Source organism: Delphinapterus leucas, chromosome 8 (assembly GCF_059928025.1).
Source record: "Delphinapterus leucas isolate spDelLeu-1000000601 "Yukka" chromosome 8, BTC_Dleu_Yukka2, whole genome shotgun sequence".
Taxonomy (NCBI): domain Eukaryota; kingdom Metazoa; phylum Chordata; class Mammalia; order Artiodactyla; family Monodontidae; genus Delphinapterus; species Delphinapterus leucas.
In genome coordinates this window covers 37,365,174-37,392,375 of record NC_143136.1, presented here as the reverse complement: position 1 = coordinate 37,392,375, position 27,202 = coordinate 37,365,174, and the positions used below count along the sequence as shown (strand labels likewise).

Sequence of the window (27,202 nt, the reverse complement as noted above, 5' to 3'; positions counted from 1 at the left end):
GTGCTGAACTGAATTATTTGAATCTAAACCTGAAAAGATATTAAAAATTGCCCTACTACAATAAGACTTTAGACTATTGGCTTTATTTGCTTATAAAAGGATGAAAAAATATACTTTAATTATCTGGGGTTTTTTGTCTTTTTCCAGCATGGTTCACATATCATTAACAATCCAAGTTGACTGGACTTTAGAATTTTTTATATGATCTTTTTTTAAAATCTGGGTAACTTTTATCTTTGAGTTCCTTCCTCCCTTTGTGAATCATCACCATCTTCATCACTGTCACTCTTTAAATATTTATCAAGAGCTCATCAAACACCTAGGGCTATAAATATGTGAAAATACCTTGAGACTTTATCTCCTTCCTGGATTTCACTTATGCCCCAAACAGGCAGACCTTCTCCCACTGGTCTTTGTTACGCTTGTGGAAAAATCCTCTCATCTTGAGATCATCATTATTTTTATAATAACTTAGAGACTTATTGAAAAACAGCTTGTGTACACCAGAAAGAAATGGGACATTTTAGGGAATATTCACCTTAAAACTGGAATCAAGCATATGACTGGTTGAAATTGATGAATATGATTCTCTTAGAAATATTTTTCTTAATACAGAAAGCACTTTAGCAACAACAACAAACAATAATAGCTGACAGTTATAAAATGCTTATCCTCTGCTAGACAGTGTTCCAAATGCTTCATACTTATTAAACCATTCAATTCTAATAACAAACAGATGGTGTAGTACTACTAATATTTATGATTTACAAATGAGAAAACTAAGGGACAGAGAGGTTAGGTGATAGCTAACCTTTAACAAGGTCAACTAGCTAATGAGTGGCAGAGCCAGAATTGAAACCCAGGCTGTCTGGACCCAGAGTCCTTGTCTATCTTATGACAAGACTGCCCCACTGGTTATGTGTCTGTTTCATATATAACATATGAAAAAGCATATTGACAGCAGTAAAGCCATACTTTATAATAATAATTAAATCTTAAACTTAAAATCTATAAATGCAGGGGGGTCTTCAGATGGGCAGAGAAGGGCTCTTGATTCATAGTACAATAGGAAAACTATCCCCAAATTTTAAACATGGGTTTCCAGTGTGTTTGGATATAGATAACAAGTTAACTTGAGTCACAGATTGGAGCATTGGGAGAGAGGTCACTGTTATGGGCTGGATTGTGTTCCCCTAAAATTCATATGTTGAAGTCTTAATGCCCATTACCTCACAATGTGACCTTATTTGGAGGTAGTGTCTTTAACGAGGTAGCTAAGTTAGAATGAGGTCATGGGGAGGGCCCTAACTGATTGGTGGTCCTTATAGGAAGGGGAGATTAAACATAGACTCCCAGAAGAAAGGCCAGGTGAGGACACAGGGAGAAGGAGGTCATCTATAAGCCAAGGAGAGAGGCCTCAGAAGAAATAACCCTGCCTACACATTGATATCAGAGCTCTAGCCTCCAGAACTGTGAGAAAATACATTTCTGTTGTTTAATCCACCCAGTCAGTCTGTGCTTCTTTGCTTTGGTAGCCCTAGGAAACTAATACAGTAACTGTCTTCAGTTAGGGCTGCTATTACAAGAATACTATAGACTGGGTGGCTTAAACAACAAACATTTATTTCTCACAGTTCTGGAGGCTGGGAAGTCTGAGATCAGAGAGTTAGCAGGTCTATTTCTGGTGAGAACCCTCTTCCTGGTTTCCTCACATGGTGAAGAGAGAGTGAGCTTAAATCTCTTTACCCTTTAATAGGAGCACCACTCCCATCATGGGGGCTAATTACCTCATCCAAACCTGATTACCTCCCCAAAGTTTCACTTCCAAATACTATCATGTTGGCGATCAAGGCTTCAACAGATGAAAATCCATAGCAGTGGCTTAGGGAGAGAAAAATTGTAAGCTAAAGTTTGAGGAATTTTCTAATATAAAACCCATTAGGAAAACACATGCCACAATATTCTATTAATCATTGGCCAAAAATATAATTTACTTAGAATGCATTTTTACATGATATGGGGTGCCAGTGGTCACATGACTTGGTCTTGATGTGGGCAGATAGGACAGCCTCCTTAGTCGTGTGATTAGAAGGATTCCACTGGTTCACGTCTCCCACGAAATATATCCATTATTACTCCATTGGTTCCTGCCTCCCCAACGAGGTGGAGAATTATACCTGTTATCACTCCACCTGACCCTGAAATTGCTACTGGTATCATGGTCATCCTCCAGAAAATTCTTGTTAAAAAGGCCCTGAGTAAAAGGTAGGGGGCAATATATGTGTTATAAAAGGATGGGCTAGTTTTTGGGTGAATTGACTATTCCTTGCCAGAATTAAAAAGTTGGAAAATGAGATTTTGCAGGAGGTGGTTGTCAAGGAAGTTCTAGGCTGAGGTGATTGTGTAGTCAATGGCACCTAGTTTATTCTTTCATTTGACAGATGCTTTGGATCTCTGCTTTGGGCAAGGCTCTGTGCTACCTGCTAGGCATACAGCTGTGCCCATGACAAAGGCAGCCACTGCACTTAAGAAGTGTGTGTTCTCGTGAGAGGTGCAAATGTTAAAAAGTGCAAGCCGTCATCAGTTATTTAGTTCTAACTGTGGCAAGTGCTATGCCAGGAAAGAGGCTGGAGAGAGTGAAAAATAATTTTACTAAACTCACTGTATTGCTGAAGGTTGGCACCGTCTTTTAGCCTGTGGTGTCCAATGTGGACAACACTAGCCACAGGTATCTACTGAAATGGAAATAATTGAAATTAAATAAAATTATATATTCCATCCTCATGGCACTAGTCACATTTCAGTTGCTCAGTAGCCACATGTGCCTATTGTCTGGGCTATAGAGTTATACCAGAATTACAAAGTAAAGTAAGAGAGCCCTTAACTCTATCTGTTAATTCCTTAGAGAATAGAAAATATCTATATATCTATGTATCTATATCTGTATCTGTCTATATATATGGACCAAAATAGTCCACTTTGGGCTGCAGGCCAAGGTACAAATCTCATCTTAGGCTGGCCTTCAAAATGAGGAATGGGGCTTGGTTTTAAACTAGAGATAGATTTCTTTTTCTTTTAGTATTATGAATATTGAGGTTTTGCATTCTTACAGTGTTCATTTTTATATTTATGAGCAATTTGTCCATAGTAACTAGGGGATCTTTAAGATTTTTCTTTTCCTTTTTATTTAAAACACCTGACTGTACAAAATAAACCTCCTATGGTTTATAGAGATGAGAAATGTTGGAAACTGTTCCCTTGAAATAACATAGCAGACTTTGGACCCTCCACAGCCGAGAAAACTAATCTCGACTTCACTACAGCCAAGCTCAATTTTTCCAAGTACATGGGAAAAAAGAAGAGACTGAAATGTGGGTAGAGAAGAAGGAAATCAGCTGTGATGGTTCAGTACCCTTGAAGTTGACACTATTGGGAGACTTTATTAAAAATGTGCAACCTGAAACGGAGGATTAAAAAAAATAATATGTTATGGAAGGGGATATGCTTTTGCTGTCACACCTAAAGGTCACCCTTTGAAGGGAGCTGAGATGACTGCCAGGACCCATTGATTTCTCTCAGTGCTGAAACATCCTCTGGCAGGTGTCAGCCTGGCTGCTCCAAGACATAAATATGGAAAGTTAAAGGGTAAGTCAGAAAGAGAAAAACAAATATCATATATTAACGCGTATATGTGGAATGTAGAAAAATGGTGCAGGTGAACCTATTTGCAGGGCAGGAGTAGAAACACAGACGTAGAGAACGGATGTGTGGACATGGTGGCAGGGGAAGGGGAGGGTGGGATGAATTGGGAGATTAGGTTTGACATAAATACATTATCATGTGTAAAATACGTAGCTAGTGGGAACCTGCTGTATAGCACAGGGAGCACAGCTCGGTGCTCTGTGACGACCTAAAGGGGTGGGATGGGAGGTTGGTGGGAGGGAGGTCCAAGAGGGAGGGGATATATGTAAACATAGAGCTGATAACACTTCAAGGTACAGCAGAAACTAACACATCATTGTAAAGTAATTATACTGCAATAAAAAAAAAATAAAGGGTAAGGAAGAGTGGCCCAGGGGATCCCGCTAGGAGATGGTGAGACTGTGTCAGTAGTTGTTCTGAACAGACATGACGTACATTTTTACATAAGCAGCACAACAAACGTGCTTCTATGAAACAAACAAGTATTTCCCTTAGAGGAATACGGCTTCTCAAGTCTCTAGGGTAACAGAGGGTAAGATCTCTAGGGTAAGATCCTGTCTGGGTGTATACAGTTCTTTTAATTTGTCTCTGATGAGGTTGTTTTACCTTGTTAAGTAGGTTATTTTCCTTAATGACCTTAATGCTGCATTTATTTTTCTTGTACAGTATTCATCTTTACTTTCCCCCTGTGCTCCAGCCATGGCAATCCCTCTGCAATTCTCCAAATATCCCATGGGCATTCCGGCCTTCTGAGGTGATTTTGCTCAGTGGCTAATGTTTTGGATTTTTTTTCTTCAAGTTTCTCAGAAAATGACGAAAGAGGGATAAATAAGGAGTAACGTGATGTGCTGTCCCCAGGGATGGTCATGGGGATTTCCCAAGGGGCCCTGTGGAGGGAACCATACCTACCTTAGTGCTTCTCTCATTTCCATTTGGGTTCCAAACCTGAGGTGCTGACGTTCATGCTATACTATTAACAAGTTAAAAATGCTAGAACTGTCTCCTAAAAGATAGGCAAGTGAGGGAAACTGGTTTTAGCTAGTATGGTGTGTGTGTGTGTGTGTGTGTGTGTGTGTGTGTGTGTGTGTGTGTTTAACCCCTTTGTACACTGGTAGTTGTAAAACTAATCTTTTCCCTCCCCTTTCCTGTGTTATTTCTGGTGTTAGTGGGTGTTTCAGGTACAGCAGGATGGGAGAGGGGCAAAGAGAAGTATCTGTGGGGGGGTGGACCTTTCCAACTGCCCTTCAACCCACATAATTTTCTTATTGTGAATATTCATAAATGCATAATGATAACATTTCCTGAATGCTAAATCATGCTAATAACCCCTATCAAGTAGAGGAAAGATCTTTATGTCTTAGAACAATCAACAGATTATTTAAACCTGAGAGCTTTTATATCATATTAGATTAAGTTGTGTATGTTAAAATTCTCCAAACAGCAAGTATAAAGATACTGCCTTATACATAAAAGAGGCATTGAGGGCTTCCCTGGTGGCGCAGTGGTTGAGAGTCTGCCTCCCGATGCAGGGAACACGGGATCGTGACCCGGTCCAGGAGGATCCCACGTGCCGCGGAGCGGCTGGGCCTGTGAGCCATGGCTGCTGAGCCTGAGCTTCCGGAGCCTGTGCTCCGCAACGGGAGAGGCCACAACAGTGACAGGCCCGCGTACCGCAAAAAAAAAAAAAAAAAAAGAGGCATTGATATTTTAACCCATTTATTATGTAAAACAAATTTATTGGACATTTCAGAATTAGTTTTTTTTCCTTTCACCAAATTGAGAAAGCAAGTAGGCAGATTTTTTTTTTTGTCTTTGAAGAGGCATGACTATTCAGATTTTGCTGGGAAAGATATTTCCATCTAAAAATGCTTGCATATACCGGTTGGTGATACATGGATATTTTTTTATGACATAGTAAGTTTTCAGAATTTATTTGAGGTCTCTCTTACATACGTAGAGTGACTGAGGTGCAAATCTACATGGAAGCAGAGGAATTAACCAAATGGTGTTAGAAGGTGGTTTCTAACCATTGGAACACAAGCTTTTTGTGGACAGACCGGAGCTCCCTACCTAAGCCCAAAACAGGGGAGCCACCTGGTGGACAATGTGAGAACTTCATTTTCTGGGGGTAGTTATAAATGCATAGACCATGTGCAATCCCTGCTTTTTTACTTTTAAGTTTAGGTAGATTTACTTATATATTTAAATTAGTATGCTTTACATGTTTAATTGCTGGGTAACTTTCCCACTTCATACAAATAACAGGCTCTGATATAAGGAGAAGGAACCATGAAGATCAAGTGAGAACAACAATCAGTCCGAGAAGTAGAGGCTTTTATTCCATTTCATGTTTTGTCTTTTTGCTTTCACAGTTCATTGTTCAGCTTAACCGTGTTTACACATAGAAAATGGTTTTTATAAATACTTTCAGCTCCCCTCCAGCTACTTTACTTCCTATCTCTCTCTTCGCCTGCACTGCCAAACTTCTTAACAAGGTTGTTTACACTTGTTGTGTGTACTTCCTTACCTCCCATGCACTCCTTAGCCAACTTTACTCTGTCTTCTTCCCTTGACACTCCATTAAATTGTTCTCATCAGAGTCACCAGTTACCTTCTTGTCACGAAATCTTGTGGATGTGTTTCAGCTTTTATCTCCCGTTGACTACTTGGGAACGTTCTACATGGCTGATCACTCCCTCCTTCCGGCATCACCGCTTCCCTGGATTTGGGGGACATCCTCTGGACATTCCTGGGCTTCTTCTTACATCTCTGGCTTTTTCTTCTCAGCGGTTTTTGCAGGTTACCCCTCCTCTACTCTTCTATGAAATTCTGGTGTTTCTTAGGGTTCTAGCCTAGGCTCTCTTCTCTTACTCCATCCTCTCTTTCTGGGTCATCCTGTCCATGCTAATGCTTTCTGTTGCCCCCTCTATGCTGTTGAATCCCACATGTATATCTTTGGTCCAAGTGTGTCTTCCTATCCCTGAATGACCTCCACTCCCCACACATCCCTCCTAAGGACCCACCCGGCATTGCACTCTGGGGGTCTCTCAGCCACAGCGAGGCCAGCGCGTCTCAAACTGTGCTCATCTCCACCCGCATCTCCTGCCTGCCCTCCACGACACCTCTGCTATCCCTACTTGAATGAACAAATGACAACTCAGAGCAATCCAAGCAAGAATCCTGGGGTTATCCTTGATTTTTTTCCCTAAACCTCCATCTCTAAGCAATTACCAAGTATCGCTGCGTCAGCCTTCTAAGTATCTCCCTAAGAGATCTCCATCCCCATAGCTATGGCCTTAGTTATTTATCCTCTGGTTAGTGAAAAATCTTTCCTTCTCCATATACCCTTGCCCCCCTCCGAAGCACAGCAGCTTGATGACCTTTCTAAACGTAAGTCTGGTCATGGCCATTCTGCGCACTTAAAGCCCTTCCAACGTTTCCCATGGCTCATCCTGCAAACTTCTTAACTTCGCCTGTGGAGCCCTTTGTGACCTCCTCCCGTCCAGCTTGGCCTCTCATCACCTTCCTCTTTCAGGCACAACCCCAGACACACCGAACTTTTCCCTCAGTGGCACCAGTTAGGCTGCCATGCTGAGCAGTTATACAGGCCTTCCCTTCTGCTGGCACCCCTGCTCCCCGGGAGCCTTTGTTCACACACTGCATTGGGCACTTCACCGCAGGTGCCAGGCCTTCAGGATACCTTTTCTGATGTGGAGCCTTCTCCTGCCCCTCCCGCCTTATCAAGGTTAGGATCTTTGCCACGTGTTTTCCACAGCACCCTGTTCTTCCCCTAACATAACACTTTCACTGCTTCTTTATCTCCTTCCCACTAGACAGTCTCTCTTACTTAAAATAATGAGGTAATGAATTTTAACACAGCCATTTTAAATCGAGCCCTAATTAATAAATGATAGACATTGGGTATATAAGGTGAACTCAGAGAACATCTCATCCAGTCCTCTTGTTTAATAGAAAAGGAAACAGGAGTTAATGATAGTCCCAAGGTCACACAGCCAATTCATAATTTGTTAATTGTCTTTGCACTGCAGACATCAGCCACAATCCCTGTCCTTTGTATCTGTTTGACGGATTCTGGTTTTCTCTACAAGAAGCTTAGAAAGCCTTAGCTGGAATGAAAGCATGATTTAAACTCTGTTTTGGTAGACTTTGGTGTTTTTTTTTTGCCTGAGTTACAGGGAACAGGGACTCATTTAGGCTTTTTTCAGGTGAGACTATAAATGACAACGCAAGCAACGCATCTCCTGGGAAGAAGGGAAGCCACAGACTCACAGAACCTCCGGCTAGAAGGTCATGACAGATCAAGGAGGCTTTAAGGCACTGTGTTATCTTTTCCTCTCTCAGGAGCAAGAATTCAGAATTTTCACGCTAGTGCTGTAGCCTTAAGTTCAGCTCTCTGCTCTCTCTTTCTTCCCTCTGTTTCCTAGCATCTCTTTTTGTGAGCAACTAAGGCTTTTCGAATTTCCCAGGCTCACTTTCTGAGAGAGTTCATCTGGTTGGTTTGACTAATTGGTGTCATTGCTGCCTGGAGTCATAGGTCACTGGCCCCCATTGAGTGGCCGCTCTTGGGCCAGTGTGATGCTTGGTTTAACCAGTTGTGGCTGGGGAGATGGGTTTTTAAAGCACAGAGCAAAGCCATCCCAGCTCAAGGTCAGCCTGACACCGTTTTCTTTAGCAGGGGTCTGTGGACTTGGACAGGGTCATGCAAGGCTTGGCAAATGGTGTTCTGGATCTTTTACACGGGGATAATTTAAAGTTCCTCTAAAAATGTGGAGTTTTTTGGTTTGCCTAGCTAAGGCCTAAAAAACTGCCAGCTGCTGAAATATTGGAATTGAAGTTTCTGATAGTCTGATTTTCACAGTCATCTATTCTGGAACGAAATCTGAGGCCTGCCTTGGAAGAGCAGCCTGACATTCACAAAATTGAATGGGTTTGGTGAATGTATGGTGAGTTTTTCCAGGCGTATATATTTATAAAGTTGATTTAAAAATAAGAATATAAGAGTGATGGTATTTGACAGTCAGAAGAAATGTTTTGACAAGTGTATATGATGATTTCGTGGTGCGTATTCCGCTAAGTGTACAGGAGTGAAGCTGAGGTAATAAATGTATGTCTTTCAAGGAAGTGGTACTTATTGCTGTGAACTTGCTGTTGAGTTTTCATGTGCACTCACCTGCCATTCATGATTTTGCTCTAACTCACATTGCTGGATCATTATTTCCAAAGATGCTAGGAACGTGGGAAACTTGAATGGATTCTGGACTTTGAGAAAAGCTGTAAAAGTTGTTTTGGGACATTTGAGCAATTTAATATGCACCGCAGTCAGATGAAATTACTGAATAAATGTCAGCTTTGTCGGGGGCAATGATAGTAGAGTGGTTACGTAGCATGTCCTTATTTTCATGATATGCCTACTGAGGTATTCGGGATGATGTATACACAGACAGACGGATAGCAGTGGATAAGTTGATTAAGCCAACACGACACAATATGGAAACTTGGATGCTATTATTTTAACTTCTGAGCAGCATAATTTTAAAAACAAACATACAGCATGAGGAAAATGTGTGGCTAATACTTTGGTGTTGTGGATGGCTTGAGTTTGAGATCTGAAACTTGAGCGAGTCTCACATTAGGGAAAGCAGGTCTTGACATTTTCTTGGAGTAACAGTAGTCTAGTCTTTTACCAAATGCCCTACTGGATTTGGGCCACCAACAGTCAGGACCTCATTAATGACTAAATCTCTAAACAGTCACTGTGGAGGGAGCTGAGTTGGCTGCTGCTTGATTTAACTGTTAATAAAAGTAGCCCATTTCATTTAATAGCTGCCTTACCCTCATTAAAAAAAAAAAAAAAAAAAAAGGTGGAGAGTACAAGGCAGTTGCCCCTTTGACGATGCCTTGCTAATAGCTCTTTGGCCATTGCAACCGCCACTGAAACTAGAAGTCACACCAGTGTAAATGGGTGCCTGTAGAGCCACTGGGTAGGCTAGTTCTGCACATGCCATGATGCACTCCTAAAGGGGACAGTTTCAGTCTTTTTAAAAGCATTATGATTTGGCAGAGAATAAAGAATAAATGTCCTTGGTGAAAGGACGTGTCTAGACCAGATGCAGTACGTCTGTCATTGGGCTGCAGGGAATGCTGTGAGCGTAGAAGACAGTGTGAAAGGAGCCCCTGGAGTTGTGCAACACAGGGCCAGATGTCACAAGAAACCACTTGCTTACTGAAAGTCTCAGCGCTGCGGCCGTTAAGCAGCTGAAGCCATTTTGTGATCAGTTCACCCTGATGTTGGACCTTTGTTATTGCATCTACACTCTTATTCTGGCATTTTTGCAGATTTATTTTTTGGGTGAATCAAGTAGCCGATAATTTAGGCAATGCAATCAGTAATTTCTTAAAGTGAAACCTTACCAAGTAAATTCCAGAATGGATTTTTTAAAATATCCTTCTAATATTAGTAACTAGTAACTAATATTAGTAATTATCCCTGTAGCCTTTGTCTGCTCTGGGGTTTGAGGCATCCTACAACCTTCAAGCCATTGGAAATAATCTTTTTGAAATGGAAATAGCACGAGTTGGTGAAGCAGAGGTTTTTATAGAAGCTTGTTCTGCATGTGGCTTGTGGCACTCAAGATAGTTGTATGAAGTTGGATTTCAGGGTCATTCATTACACAGGGAAAGTTACTGTGAGATGCCAGAACTTTTAAACAATATACTTTTTGTGATGATGACCATCTACTACCAAGGTTTCATCTGAAGTGCAATTAATTACCGTTGTCACCTTGCTGAAGGTTGATATCGCTCTTCTGTCCTTTCTCATTAGATCTGTTGACATAGAGGCAGATGATCACGATAATGGGGAAGGAAAGAGCGGGGCGGGGGTGGGGGGTGCGGGGAATCAACAGGCAGTGACTTATTGTTTTATTGAATGGCTCTTGTCAAAATGCCTGCAAGAGAATTCTCAGGATACCAGTATCACCACACACACCTCAATTCACAAAGCTTTCTGCAGTTGAATCATATTTTTAGAATTTAGCTCGGGGTTTTCTATTATTCAGCTCACTGGTGCTGAAGCAATTTTGTTGACATGTTCTGTAAGTGGATTAGGCTCACAGTTATTTGCCCAAAGCAGATAGATGGCTTCTTAAACAGAGTACCCTGGCAGAAATCTATCTTACGGTATTTTCAGAAATATAACAGTCCTGTCACGAAAGATACTGTTTGTCATTAATTTCTTTCAGTGACAGATGATTTCAGTTCATTTTTAGTTTCTCATCTGGCCTAAACGAAACAGCTGTTTAACGCTTTTTATTCCAATAGTGAGCAATGCTTCTGTGTTTTACACTGAACAGTGTTGTAACTTCTAAATTACAAATAAGAAAATAGACTTTTGGAGGGGGGAAGATTACACGTTCTGGGGTTTCCCAAGGAAAGTTCCCACATCAATGCAATTGTTACTCTTTTTATTTTAAACATTATGAGATTTTTCATAGGGTTAACGGGTGATCAGTCCTGAATTTTATTCTCAGTAATGGTTTATTCCCCCTGACTTTACCAACTTGTCTTTTTTAAGCTTCAAAGTGCTTATGTTTCCTCACAATTTAGAAGGTAAAATACAGTAGATATCTATAACATTACTGATATATATATATAATGTTACTGATAGTGAAACATTGCACTTACTGAAAGCTTTAAATTTTCAGTTTATAAAATAATAGTAATAGCTAATAATCATTAGAGTTTACCATGAATGCCAGGCATTGTTCTATATGATTCACATGTATTATCTCTCTTAATCTTGCTTTTAAACCTAGAGATGGGTACAATTATCATAGTCATTTTATAGGTGAGGAAACTGAGGCATTGAATGACCTTGCCCAAGGTCAAAAAGCTAACACTTGGTGGATTTGAACCCAAGTAGTCTGACTGTGCAGGTCATACTATATGTTCACCTGTAGAATAGCAGTATGGTTACAGTTCAAAGCCTCTAGGCCAAATTGTTATGATATGACAGAAATGTGGAATCCGTAGAATCAGATATATTCCTTCATCACTCCTGGGGTTCTGGTTCTGCTCTCAACTGGTGTGTACCATCCTGGGCAGCCATCTTATGTGGGTGACTTTTAGGGTTCATGAGTACTGCAAGGAGAATCAGTATCCTGGGGATCTGAGAACTAACTGATGAGTTTTTACATTGTAGCATTCTTCAGAAAGGTTTGACGTAAGTACACTACCATGTGTAAAATAGATAGCTAATGGGAACCTGCTGTATAGCACAGGGAGCTCAGCTTGGTGCTCTGTGATGACCTAGATGGGTGGGATAGCGGATGGGGTGGGAGGGAGGTCCAAGAGGGAGGGGATATATGTATACATATAGCTGCTTCACTTCATTGTACAGCAGAAACTAACACACCATTGTAAAGCAATTATACTCCAAAAAAAAAAAAAAAGTTCAGCTGGTACTTGTAATGGATTGATTCATTTATAATCTTCTTTTTTGGATCTGATCTATTAGCGCTTATGATGAGGTCTTTAAAATGAAAACCAGTCATCTTCTCCACACTTTCCCTAATCATGAATCTTCTATCATTGCTTTTGTATTGCAGTTTTCTGAAGAGTTGGCTCAGATTAAAATTATTAAATTATTCCAAACTCTGTACCCATATTGAAGGCAAAGGTCAGACATCAAAGTATGAGCACAAAAGTAGTATTTATGTGAGTCTATCAAAGCATTTTTGAGGGTCTATCAAAGCATTTTTCTTTTAAAACCAAGTAAGTCTTAAGCTATTTTTTTCTTCTCTACATTTCTAAGACCTATTAGATGACATGAGCAATATAGCATGTAATGCACCTAAACACAAAGAAAAATAATGCAGTGAAGAAAAAGCATCTGTTGGTCTCGGAAGCAGGCGTTACTAGTTATTTCCTTCACACTTATTTTCTGTGTGAACTTGAGCAATGTATTTATTTAGCTATCTTGAGTCCATTTCTTCATCTATATATTTATGAAAACATTATAGCTGTACTTCAAAAATTTGAAATAATTACTAAGAACTCTTACTTAGCAGAACAAAATGATACTGTCACTAAATTAAACTTTATTGAGTATTTTCCACTTTCAGTGGTTTTTCCCAAGTATAAATTTCAAGGAAAAAAAGTAAATTCTAAGTAAATAAAATATGAGGAAAAATGGGATATATTAGACTATTTTGGTACTGTGTCATAGAGGCAGTATCCTTCCAGAACACTCTCCCATACTCTCTATATCTGTAAGACTGTAGAAGGATTGAGGACTCAAGGTGAGCATCAAAAGATCCTTACATCGTATTTCACTGATTGTAAGATGAAGAAGCCTCTCCATCTTTCAAATTGTTGTTCAGTTGTCGCTTTTATGAGGAAGCCTTGACTGATCCCCTAGAATACCCATTCTCACAGCATCACATTCCTTTCCTTTAAGCACACAGCACAACTTGCGATTAGACATAACTTTCTTTTTGTGATTTTTTTGATTTTTGCCTGTGTCCCTCACTAGACTTAAGTTTCATGTGGGCAGGAGGGGATCTGTGCTCACCGTGTTATCCCCAGAGTCTAACCTGATGGTTCTTAATGGGCACAGTACTGACCCCTAGAGGGTGTTTTGGAACATTGTAGAGGTGACTGGGGGGGATTCTCCTGCCATTTAGTGGGACTGGCCAGGAAGGCTGGCTGTCCTGCACTGTGCAGGATGGTGCAACATAATGAAGAACTGCCCTATGTCCTGCAAGACTTTCTCAAGTCCTGCTCGACTACACCCTCTAAAATACAAATCAGAGTACTTTTGTAAATGATGTTTATTTAACAAGAAGTTATGTGAAAGGCCCAGTACATGAGGAAAAGGTAGTTACTGAGAGGGAAGCCTAAATGAATAAAGACATTGTTTCCAAATTATTGAATAATGTATTTCCTCTGGGTATTCTGTCCACCTGATTGTATAATTGCTATGAAGTAATACTGGAACAAACTGAAGTGAGATATTCGTTTTAATATGATACTTTATTATTGATAATCCATGATAAGCATCCCACAGTATCCTGCGAAGTAGAAGCTGATATTGTCAACCACAAGGAAAATGCCCTTTGAGCTACTTTAGAAGATTTGGCAAATTTGGTGGGGTGTATGGACTTTACTTACTTCCTCACTTGCGGGATTATCAGACTTTTTCTCCATGGTGAGACTCTGTACTCATCTTGACATATTATCCCTATCTTAATTAAGGTTATTTCCTTCCTTCTTTTATTGTATGTAAATAAGCCTGGTCAGTTGCCATTATTTGTTTTTATACTAGTGTCTTTGTAGTACATCTGCATTGTCATTTTCCTGTATCTTGTGTGTGTGGAAAGGCATCTGATCTTATCTCTCTTTTAAATTTAAATGAATTCATATTAAGTAAGTACAGGCATTTGTCGACTTCATTATGGTTTCTTGTGTGCCTGCCTGGGCATTTACACATTGAAATACATATTATTTTATTTTAAATGACCATTCTTATTTCTCCTTATATTATAACTAGGATACTACATTTACTTAATTTTTAATAATGTATATAGCTAGGTTATATTATTTATGACTTTAATTTTAGAATAATAAAGGAAGCCTTACAAAATATTTGTTTTAAAGGATCTTGGTTTTGATAGGGTTGACAACCACAGGTGAAGACAAAGTCTGGCATATGGTAGATGTTTAATAAATATTTGCTTGATGTATTGATAGGTGAATAAGACAAAAATGAAGACCCAAGTCCTAACTGATAGCTAACAAAGACCACCAGTGTTCCTAAATCAAAGAGAAAAAGCAGTTCATATATCCATAGCTTAGAACAGGATACAATAGGGACAATAAGTGGGAATTGGAGACATTAAATTCCATACTTCTTTTTTTTTTTTTTGCGGTACACGGGCCTCTCACTGCCGTGGCCTCTCCCACTGCGGAGCACAGGCTCCGGACGCACAGGCCCAGCGGCCATGGCTCACGGGCCCAGCCGCTCCGTGGCACGTGGGATCCTCCTGGACCAGGGCACCAACCCGTGTCCCCTGCATCAGCAGGCGGACTCTCAACCACTGCACCACCAGGGAAGCCCCTATACTTCCTTTTATGATCTGGTCAACAAAAGCATCTCAATGCAATAGGTTTTATTGATGAATTCAGGTGTCACCCATCAATACTACCTGTCATCAGCACTCTTGTTACTTGATTATTATTAATTTTGTATTATTATTATATTATTATATTATTATTTTTTCAGCTTTATTGAGATATAATTGACATAAAACATTGTGTAAACTTAAGGTGTTCGGGGTGATGATTTGGTATATGTATATATTATGAGATGGTTACCGCAATAAGGCTAGTTAACAAATCCATTACCTCATGTAGTTACGTTTTTTTTGATGGTGAGAACTTTTAAGATCTACTTTCTTAGCAACTTTCAAGTATACAAAACAGTACTGTTAACTATAGTCACCATGCTGTATATTAGATCTCCAGAACTTATTCATCTTGTTACTGGAAGCTTGTACCCATTTACCACCTTCACCCATTTCCCCCGACCCCCCAGCCCCTGGCAACTACCAACCTACTCTGTTTCTATTAATTTGGTTTTTTGAGATTCCACATATAGTCTTTCTCTGTGTGCTTGTCTCACTTAGTATAATGCCCTCAAAATTTATCTATGTTGTTGAAAATGGTAGGATTAACTTCTTTCTCATGGCTGAATAATATTCCATTTTACACACACACACACACACACACACACACACATATAAATATATATAAAATCTCCATATATATATATTACATCTTCTTTATCCATTCATTAGTTTGGTGGACACTGAGATTATTTCCATGTTTTGGCTATTGTAAATAATGCTGCATTAAACATGGGGGTGCAGGTCTCTCTCTGAGATCCTAATTTCATTTCCTTTGGATATATTCCCAGAAGTGGAATTGCTGGATCATATAGTAGCTCTATTTTTAATTTGGGGGGAACCTCCACACTGTTTTTGTATATGACCGTACCAATTTACTTTACCACCAACAATGTGCAAGGGTTCCCTTTTCTCCACATCATTGCCAATGCTTATTACCTCTTGTCTTTTTGGTAAAACCCATTCTAACAGGGGTGAGGTGATATTTCATTGTGGTTTTGATGTTGATATTGAGCACCTTTTCATGTACCTGTTGTCCATTTGTATATCTTCTTTGGAAAAATGTCTATTCATATCTTTGCCAATTTTTTAGTCAGATTGTTTTTTGCTATTGAGTTGTTATATATTTTGAGTTATTACATGCATATTGAGTTCCTTATGTATTTTAAATATTAACCTCTTATCAGATATATGGTTTGCAAATATTTTCTCCAGTTCCATAGGTTGCCTTTTCATCTCCTTCTTCGTTTCTTTTGCTGTGAAGAAGCTTTTTAGTTTGTTGTAGTCCCACTTGTTTATTTTTGCTTTTTTTTGCTTGTGCTTTTGGTGTTATATTAAAAAAATCATTGCCAAGATCAATGTCAAGTTTTTTTTCCTATTTTTTTGCTAGTAATTTTATTATTTCAGGTCTTATATTTAAGTCTTTAATCCATTTTGAGTTAATTTTTGTGAATGGTGTAATATAAGGCTGCAATTTATTCTTTTGTATGTGAATACCTAGTTTTCCTAGCACCATTTATTGAAAAGACTATCTTTTCCCCATTGAATATTCTTGGCTCCCCTGTCAAATATTAGTTGACCATATATGTATGTGTTTATTTCTAGTCTCTCAGTTTTGTTCCATTGGTCTACATGTCTGTTTCTACTCCAGTACCATACTGTTTTGATTAGTTTTGTAATATAGTTTGAAATCAGGATGTATGATGCCTCCAACTTTGTTCTTCTCTCTCAGGATTGCTTTGGCAATCTGGGGTCTTTTGTTGTTCCATACGAATTTTAGGATTGTTTTTCTTTTCTTGTGAAAAATGCCATTGGAGTTTTGATAGGGATTGCACTGAATCTATGGATGGCTTTGGGTAGTATGAACATCTTAATAATATTAATTCTTCTGATTCATGAACATGGGATATTTTCCCGTTTATTTGTGTTTAATTTCTTTCATCAGTGCCTTGTAATTTTCAGTGTACAGATCTCTCACCTCCTATGTTAAATTTATTCCTAAATATTTTATTATTTTTGGTGCTAATATAAATGGGATTGTTTTATTTATTTCTTTTTCTGATAGTTTGTTATTAGTGTATAGAAACACAACTGATTTTTTTTGTATGTTGATTTTTTTATCCTGCAACTTTACTGAATTCATTTATTAGTTCTAACAGTTTTTTTTGACGGAGTCTTTAGGGTTTTCTATATATAAGATTGGGTCATCATTTTACTTCTTCCTGTCCAGTTTGGATATCTTTTATTTATTTTTCTTGCCTAATTCCTCTGGCTAGGACTTCCAGTACTATGCTGAATAGAAATAGTGAGAGTGGGCACTCTTATGGCACTCTTGTCTTGTTCCTGATCTTAGAGGAAAAGCTTTCAACCTTTCACTGTCGAGTGTGGTGTTACCTGTGGGCTTGTCATATATGTCCTTTTTTATGTTGGGGTACATTCCTTATATACTCACTTTGTTGAGAGTTTTTATCATAAAAAGATGTTGAATTTTGTCAAATGCTTTTTATGCAACTATTGAAATGATCATACAATTTTTATATTTTATTCTGTTAAAGTGATGCAGTTATATTATTATTAGTGATTAGTATTTAAATACTATTAAACTACTTTATTTACATATAGTATTATACACACACACACACACACACAGGGACACAATAATGGTGTCCTCTATATTAAAAACTATTTTTAAAAAACATGGTTATACAAAGGCTTTCTGCTTAAGATGCAGTTAATTACCATTTTGAAGTAAATAGGGTCCTTCATTCCGTCAACACTCAAGTCAGTCAAGATTTCCTGATGAGAAAGGTATTGTAACAAAGCAGGATGTTATTTGAGAAAGACTTGTGGAAAAAGAAAATCTTATTTGTCAGGTCTTAAAACGTATGCTTTCAAATTTAACTTTCAAACATAATTTTCATTATGTTGAATTTTAATAGAGTATGACTTCATATTTTTTTAGAGCCTTTTGTATGGCTGTGCTTATTAAACATGTCATTCTGCTTTATTCTGTAATGTTGTGTGGTCTTGTTGGCATTGAATTATTCTTAAAATTTCTTTTAAGTATCTTCTACATTTTGTAAATTATTCTTCCTTCAGATCTAGATTCTCAGATATTAAAAATATTTACTTATGTTCTCTTTCCATAATCTTCAGAGATATCTGATTAATTGGAGTTTCTGACCAATACTAAAATGTATCAGTCATAAAACTAACTTAAAAAACTTAACTTTATAAAGGGTATAAAATCTAATGGCTCAGGTAAACATGTCCATTGTAATTCACTTTTTGTTCCTATAAAAATGAAATAGTTTAATTGCATTATGTGATAAAGATTTGAAAGGTAGTGTCTTTTCCTTTGTTTTGAGTTCAGAGTTTCAGGAGAAGAGTAACATAAGAAGCTCCAATAAGTCAGTACTCTTAGACCAGAACTGCTCTACAACTATTCATCCATATTTCTTGAAAGTTCATAGAGTAAAAATTGAACTTCTTAAGTGGTGAGTAGAATGCAGTTGAAATATTTGGTGGACAAGGTCTTGAAACATAATAAATCTGAGTTTTAATAACTTTATGCAATGAGAACTTCTATTTTTGTGCAGATGAGGTATTTTGTACATAATTTCCCTAATGGCTACCTCTTTGTGCCTGTAACTCTTGCTAACATGTTGTATACATTCCCTACAAAACCAGGCTTTCATTCTGGAGAGCAAGGATCCCAGGCCATCTTTGCATAGTTTTACCCAATATTCCAGTAATCTAACATCAAGAGAAATGTATCTGTCATGACATCAACACATTTTTGATTTGCTATTTTAATTTCTCAAATGAAGGACATTGTAATAGTTGTTTCTGCCTCTTTGGAGCAAAACATTTACCCCCTTTAGATAATACAGAGATTCCCCAAAAGCATGCTTTTTGAACTGTTAATACAGTGGTAGTACACAGCTCACCACAACATGGTCATGTCCACCAAATGGAGCTGGAACAAATAAAGCGGTGCTAATACCACCATGCTGTCTGTGGCGGACTTTTGTCGCAGTATTATCCAGGGGTGGCTCTAGCTGTGGGTGTGGTCGCTCACATGGGACGAATTTCAGGGGAATCAGTCAGCCGTTGAGTGTGTGCTGAAAACTACCCATACACGCCTGCCCGGTGACAGAGCTGCATTTGTTTATACGCGTAGCTGTATATATGTGAGGGCCTTTCCATTCCCAGAGTCTCAATTAGCTGCTTTAAATATTTGTGGTGTGCTCTGAGACAACCCACACATTTCCTTCACACGTGACAAGGACACTAGTTATGATGTTTGACCACTCTTTCATACACTAATATCACAAGGGATAGGGCAGTTCATGGGAAAAATGGGTATTTTAAGAGCCATGGATGTCAATGTCTTTTGAAAGTTACTCTGCCAGATTGTAGCCAAAACTATTTTCAAACTATAGAAGGAAACTGCACTTCTTAGTAAGAACAGGAATAACACAAATTCTAAATGTCTTTTGATAGATTATAAAATATAGTTATTAAATAACTTACAAATATATAACTAATAGATAACTCGCATTTAGAATTCTAGCCCCTTTTACGGTTTTGATATAATGAGATAATATGTGCAAATTGGTTTACATTTAGTATATTAAGTGTTAAAAGTGTTAGCCTCTGTTTAGTGTTGTGATAGCATATTATTGTCAGTAATAATTTATGAGTAATAATAAAAATAGTGGTGGTATGGTAGTATATCAGTCCCATTTACAATCTAATTGCATCAGATATTTCTTGATTTCTAGATGATTTATTTTAATTGCAATTTAATGACGTTGGAAGGATTTGGTTATGAATGCTTAATGTCTCCTTTTTTAAAAATTCATTAATCATTACTAATTTTTAGGTTCAAAAATCTCTGTAGTGGGCTTCCCTGGTGGTGCAGTGGTTGAGAGTCTGCCTGCCGATGCAGGGGACACGGGTTCGTGCCCTGGTCCGGGAGGATCCCACATGCCTTGGAGCGGCTAGGCCCGTGTTACTTTTTAAATGTGTTGGGATTTCCATGGACTGTGACATTTGGAAGTCAGATAACTGTGGAGGCTGAATTGGTAGTCATTGCTGTTGATACTTCTGATAATCCTGTTGTCCCATCAGCATAAGTCTGCCTGAGATGCTTTCTATTACTCTTACTTTTCTTTGGATTAAAGCAGTCCTTCTCATTTTTTTCCCCCTGAAGCATCCCTAGTACCAGAGGAGAGAAACTAAAAATTCCCATGAGATTGCTAGTATATTGAAATGTTGGCAACAGCTTGACATTTCTTTCAAGTTGAGTATTCAGTGGTCAAATTGTCCATTAATTTTACATTCCAGGCCATAACAATCCCAGATTTATTTTCCCAGGAGATGTTACAATTTATATACCACCAAGTAAAATGAATTCTCTTGGGCTTCTCTCCTTTCTGCCTCTCTCCCAAGACCTCTGTTTGAGGAGAATTTCTGAGCATATTCTTTAGAAATGCCCTGTTATATTGCTCCTTAAATGCATTCTACACACCAATACCTTTAAGTGGCTTAGCTGATCTGAGTACCTAATATGTCTTGTGGGAAATGATACACAGGACAGAGGCGTTTTGAGGGAGGAGATGTGGTATAAGCTGGCTAGTTAGGAGGCGTTTGAGAGGGAGTGTAACAGAGTAGAGAGAGGGATGCTAGTTGGTCAGCGGAAATCACTGCATGCATGGTGGGAGAAAGTCAGCCCGGAAAAGGAATGCCAAGATGGGGTTGTTAACAATAAACTTCACCCTCTTTACAATTTTGCCTAGAATGAGTCTTTTCTGCTTCTGCTAACTTAATCGATAAGACTCAAGGAGTTTAACCACAGAACAGAGAGATGACCTCTATGCTTCCTTCTTAAAAAAAATATTGAAAACAACATTTTTACATCAGTGTTTCAATGGAAACTCTTCATAATTTAGTCTTTCATTTTTTCTTCTTCTGTTAGTTAATAGCTTAATTTCTTTTCCACTTTTTTTTCTGCCTGTATCATGCAGCCAGGGCGTGTTGTCTCCTGGTTATCAGGAGATGATGTCCTTTGTTTTTGTGCACTGGCACAAACTGTCTTCTCCAATTGGCCTTTGTTTTCTAGAGAGACTGACTTCTATTTACCAGAACTGACACAGTCTGACATTTAGGCCTGGATGCCACCTCTCAGAACCGATGAGATGATATTCTGGCTGATTAATTAGATATGTTTTATAACCTGCTGCAGGAAAAGCGACGTGAGAGCATTATTCATTAGTAGTATCAAGCCTGATATTTTTGCATGTTTTACTCCTCTCTTGCAATTAGGGAAGATGCCAATTTTGCTTTTTTTATGCTTTAAGAATGCCTGATGAAAATTTTAACACTAAAAGAAAAGGGAGCACTTAAAAGTAATACTCTAAAAATGAGTGTGGGTATAATCTGTTTATTAATACAGTTTTTTTAAAGGAATCTTTGTGCTTGTAAAAGCAGTAGCAATATACATATCTCTGTAAAAACAGACTCTTGTAGATGCATTTTAAACAAGTTAGTAAAATTTATATTAAAATATGCATACTATCAAGATACTTATTTTAGTAATAGAGTATGTTAATTGCTTTTCATATCACCTTATAGCATAGTTTACTTGTGATTATTTAAATCACAAATAGCTTTTCTTTCTTCTTTTTTTGAAAACATCTTTATGGGAGTATAATTGCTTTACAATGGTGTGTTAGTTTCTGCTTTATAACAAACTGAATCAGTTATACATATACATATGTCCCCATACCTCTTCCCTCCTGCGTCTCCGTCCCTCCCACCCTCCCTATCCCACCCCTCTAGCTGGTCACAAAGCACTGAGCTGATCTCCCTGTGCTATGCGGCTGCTTCCCACTAGGTATCTATTTTACGTTTGGTAGTGTATATAAGTCCATGCCACTCCCTCACTTTGTCCCAGCTTACCCTTCCCCCTCCCTGTATCCTCAAGTCCATTCTCTAGTAGGTCAGTGTCTTTATTCTTGCCCCTACGCTCTTCATGACCATTTAAAATTTTTTTTTAGATTCCATATATATGTGTTAGCATACGGTATTTGTTTTTCTCTTTCTGACTTACTTCACTCTGTATGACACACTCTAGGTCCATCCACCTTACTACAAATAACTCAATTTCATTTCTTTTTATGGCTGAGTAATATTCCATGGTATATATGTGCCACATCTTCTTTAACCATTCATCTGTTGATGGACACTTAGGTTGCTTTCATGTCCTGGCTATTGTAAATAGAGCTGCAATGAACATTTTGGTACATGACTCTTTTTGAATTTTGGTTTTCTCAGGGTATATGCCCAGTAGTGGGATTGCTGGGTCATATGGTAGTTCTATTTGTAGTTTTTAAACCAACCTCCATACTGTTCTCCATAGTGGCTGTATCAATTTACATTCCCACCAACAGGGCAAGAGGGTTCCCTTTTCTCCACACCCTCTCCAGCATTTATTGTTTCTAGATTTTTTGATGATGGCCATTCTGACTGGTGTGAGATGATATCGCATTGTAGTTTTGATTTGCATTTCTCTAATGATTAATGATGTTGAGCATTCTTTCATGTGTTTGTTGGCAATCTGTATATCTCCTTTGGAGAAATGTCTATTTAGGTTTTCTGCCCATTTTTGGATTGGGTTGTTTGTTTTTTGGATATTGAACTGCATGAGCTGCTTGTAAATTTTGGAGATTAATCCTTTGTCAATTGCTTCATTTGCAAATATTTTCTCCCATTCTGAGGGTTGTCTTTTCATCTTGTTTATGGTTTCCTTTGCTGTGCAAAAGCTTTTAAGTTTCATTAGGTCCCATTTGTTTATTTTTGTTTTTATTTCCAACAAATAGCTTTTCAACATTTTTTGTAATCTTTAAAACTGTGAGGAAGACGGAAGAATATTTTCATCATTTTTACAGGAGATAAAATGGCCCAGGGGGAAGTTGTTGGAGCTAAAAGCAAAACTAAGATACTCTGACTTTTGTCCCTGTCAACGAATGTTGGTGCATCTTATCTTCCTGACTCTGTAGATCCCATCTCTAAGTTCTGTCCGACTGTGCCACCTGGTTAATGATTGTCTTTTTATCCGTGTTGTTTCCATGGGTGACAATGACTGGGAGGCTTTACTGTGCTTTGTTGAGAGTTCACAGTTTGCCTTGAAGGGATGCCATATCATGTAGTGGTTAAGACTACAGATTCTGGAGCCAACTGCTGGACTTTATTTCAACCCCAGCTCCACCACTTAGCAGCTGTGTGAGTCTGGGAAGGAGGATCACTCTGGACCTCTGTTTTCATTGTAAACTTAAAGTAAGAAAAAGCCTATTTTGTGGGGATGTTGTGACAAATAATGAACATTTGTAAAGTATGAAGAAGAATGCCTGCAGAGATTGAGCACTTTCTATGCTGTATTATTATCATTATCACTTCAGAATTGCATTTTTCAAAGTGGATGTGACCTTTTTTTTTTTTTTTTTGCGGTACGCGGGCCTCTCACTGTTGTGGCCTCTCCCGTTGCGGAGCACAGGCTCCGGACGCGCAGGCTCAGCGGCCATGGCTCACGGGCCCAGCCGCTCCGCGGCATGTGGGATCTTCCCGGACCAGGGCACGAACCCGTGTTCCCTGCATCGGCAGGCGGACTCTCGACCACTGTGCCACCTGGGAAGCCTGGATGTGACTTTTTTTAACGTGCAGAGGGGACTCATTATGCCTATACTCCCCAAGTTCTGCTTGTGTCGTGCATATTTTTCTCTTAGAAAGTCCATCTCTATCTGAAAGAGTGTTCATTCTCTAGTCTCTAGTTTTAGTCTAAATTATAAACATGGTGTGTGGAACAGGGCACTGAACCGAGAGGCAGAAGACCTGGACTTAAGTCCCAGCTCAGTCATTAACCAGCTGTGACCTTGGGTCAGTCATGTCACCTCATCAGGCTCAGCTTCTTTTCTCCTCATGAGAAGGCTAAACTATACAACTTCCAAGTTTACTTCTAAAATCCCAATCCATGATTGAGGTACTTGGAGGTAAGTTCACCTTAACAAAAGTATTAGGCAAAGTTGTACTTATTCATCCCATATATTTAAAGGCTGTTGTTTGAAGGCTTTTATGACATAAGATAGAATTGGCAAGTGCTTGTACAGATTTTGAGGCAAGAAATATTCCAAGGCATTTTTAATGCAATGCATTTTTAATTTTAGGGTCCTCATACACCCTAAAGTAAAAGCTTTCATCAAATTAAAGAGATCAAACAGTGTATGATGAAGTACCTTGCATAAAATAGGTGACTTACCTTTTCTCGAAGTCTCTGCTTTGTAGAGGAACTCCTCAGCAGCTCGTGTAACCTCCAGTTTCAAGGTCACACTCTCAGGCATTGTCGTGAGAATGGAGGGGAGAGACGGAACTCCTTCCTCTTTTGTCTGTACACACTGGAAACATGTTCTGGCTTCCCCACACTTACTCCTTCAGCCCCTTGGGCTAGTGTCAGCATATACACTTGATCATTATAACAATGACCTAAAATAAGAAAAAAAATAATTGGAAAAGATCTTTCTCAGACTCTGATATAACTGACAACTGATGATTTCCTGTGATCCTCGTTTGCTTTTTTGTTTTGATTGACACACTAAGCCTCTGGAGCCTCTCTCCATCAGCCAGATGGGAACATTGTCCTCAGGATAATAGAAAAGAACATGGGTAAATAGGAATTTATCAAAAGGCAGGCTGTAGCGATGACCCAATATACTACAAACCAGCTTACCAAGCATAAGGGTGTGTGATTTACTTTACAGATATTTGCTTTGTAAGCTCTTTTACACTAAGAAGATGATTTAATTTTCAGTTCTTTGAGGAAGAGTTTCTTCCCTTGTTTCCTCCCAAGCCTAGGAATGCTGGGCTGGGTGGGTTAGGAGTTACAGTAGTGTGTAGTCTCGAACCCTGGTGATGGAAGGGCTGATTGTCCTTGGTACATTCAGATAAGGGTCCCCAGACGGTGTTCCCTCCTACAGGAAATCTCCAGAGGCTCCCAGCAACTACAGAGACAATGGGGAAGGCTCAGGTTGAGGTCCTTGACTTAAAGAGCAAAGACCCTCAATAATGCAAGAAAAGGATGTTGGAAAAGGGGGCTCTCTGGTCTGAGTCTGTTTCCTCACTGAGCAACAGCATGAAGGATATAGAGTGATGTCACTTAGGATCTGCCTGGCCCATAACATTCTTCTTTGGTGTCTATTTCTGCCTGTTTGTAGGGCCAAGGAGATCTGTTGAAGAATGCCAAGAATGAAGCTATAGAGAACATGAAGCAGATCCAGCTGGCGTGCTTGTCTTGTGGCCTTAGTAAAGCCCCCAGCAGTGGTGCCGAGGCCAAGAGCAAGCGCAGCCTGGAGGCCATAGAGGAGAAGGAGAGCAGCGAGGACAATGGGAAGCTGTGACCCTGAGTGGCAGCCACGCCTTCACCCAGGCTTCCTGCCAAGGACTCTGGTTTTTCCTTCTGGTTTTCTTTCTTTAAGCTTTTTAGAAGTTCACAGAAAGATGCCCTCTCTGGGGTATTGGACATAAACAGATATTTTCACAATTTCAGTATTTTAACATAGTTAATTTATCTAAGTTAAAACCTTTAGTACCAGTGTTTTAAAATTCTGAGATGTGTGTGCACACTCACGTATGGATGTGGGCGGAAGTGTGTGTATGTGTGTGTGTGTGTGAGAGAGCGAGAGACAGAGATAGAGAGAGAGAGACAGAGAGGGAGAGAGAGAGAGAGCAAAAGAGAAAGGCTGAGGGAGGTGGGGACGGGAGAGAGAGATTGAGATGCTGTTAAAATCTATTCTGTGTTGCATTATTCATTTAGTAACTTATTACTTTATCATTTTGGGACAAATTTGTTAATCTGAAATTCTAAAGAGCACTTCACTATAACCTGTTGCTGTGTTTAATTTTACTTCTCTACCTTTATCATTTAATTTGGAGATCGTAACACAGCTTATAATTGAAGGAAGCCAAATTTATCATGCATAGATGTTTTAATAGATTAAATATAGATTAGACAAATTCCTAAGAATCACAGTAGAAATAAAAGTGAATGAAGGATAAACAAATGATCAGAATTTCTGGGAAGATCGGCAAAGTCTTCAGTTAGTGAACTCTTTAAAAATATTTATTAAATAAAATCAATTTTTAGAAAGTTTTCTGTAGTTGTTTACTTTTCAATGGAAAAGCTGATCTGAAGTGAACTTATACCCACTTATGTGGTACTCTGAAACACCATGAAAATTCTGTTGAAATTAGGATTTTGATGTGACAACGATATTCAGTTATGAAATTTCAAGGTTGTGATTTATAGGAAGGTCTCATTCTTCCTAACTGCGAATCTTAGCATTCATTTTCTATAACACACATGGGCAGCTAGGAGGTCTTGACTTTCATTGCATTTAATTGAGCACTAAATTTAAATTTAAAGACATTGTTCAAACAATATCATATCATCACCTTGAGCTGATATAAATTCTGTGGGTCAGATAACATTGTGATGATTTAAGGACTAACCAATTACAAAGTATCTATGATATAATTTTAACACATGCAGAAAAACATACACACAAAAGAAGCAAATGACTAATTAGGGTACATTTATAATTGCATCCAGATCATTTTTACCCTAATATCTTCAGAAAGTACTTGAGTGTAATATGTTTGTTACCTCCAACAGAACTAAATGTTCTATGGTTATGAAAATATATCTATTTAAAACATTGCTTTTATTTTGAAAAGCTTCTTAATTAATTTGGTTAACAAATATGCTAATTTGGGGGAACCTAGGGAAGATCATTGTTGAAATTTTGCAAATATAAACATCTTCTATAGCAACTGTGTTAAGTTATTTCTGACTTCTTAACACTATTATGTTCATGTTGCACATTACTGAGAGAGTAAAGATATGAAACAACACTTTTATTGTTCTCTTTTATTGCAAATTAATTGAAAAAGGAATGATAATGAAAATGAGTTACTATATAAAAAATATCTTACAGGGTATGATATTTCCATGGACCAGATATGATGATATTTCTCCCTAGGTTTAAAACTGGGCGCTTGGGAAGACACATGAGCTCATTTGAAGGTAGGTTTCCAGTGGTACTACAATAGCCTGAAAAAATGTCTTTACCCTCCATTATACTTACCCTTCACAGTGGAAGGAATAGTGGAATGCAGATATCTAAGACCCTTATGATGAAAATGAGGTGATATAGACAGAAACAAAACCCTCCTTGCATTAG

The 27,202-nt window shown here is 38.5% G+C and overlaps 1 protein-coding gene across 1 annotated transcript in view; it reads left to right on the top strand.

Moving 5' to 3' along the window:
- The window catches only part of PLCL1 (phospholipase C like 1 (inactive)), a 359,068-nt gene extending 332,195 nt beyond the window's left edge, over window positions 1-26,873 (top strand). Inside the window, exon 6 of the mRNA XM_022567333.3 lies at window positions 25,178-26,873. Coding sequence (XP_022423041.2) covers window positions 25,178-25,360 — 183 coding nt within the window. The 3' untranslated portion in view covers window positions 25,361-26,873. The remainder of the gene's footprint in view (window positions 1-25,177) is intronic.
- Window positions 26,874-27,202: the final 329 nt, after the last annotated feature.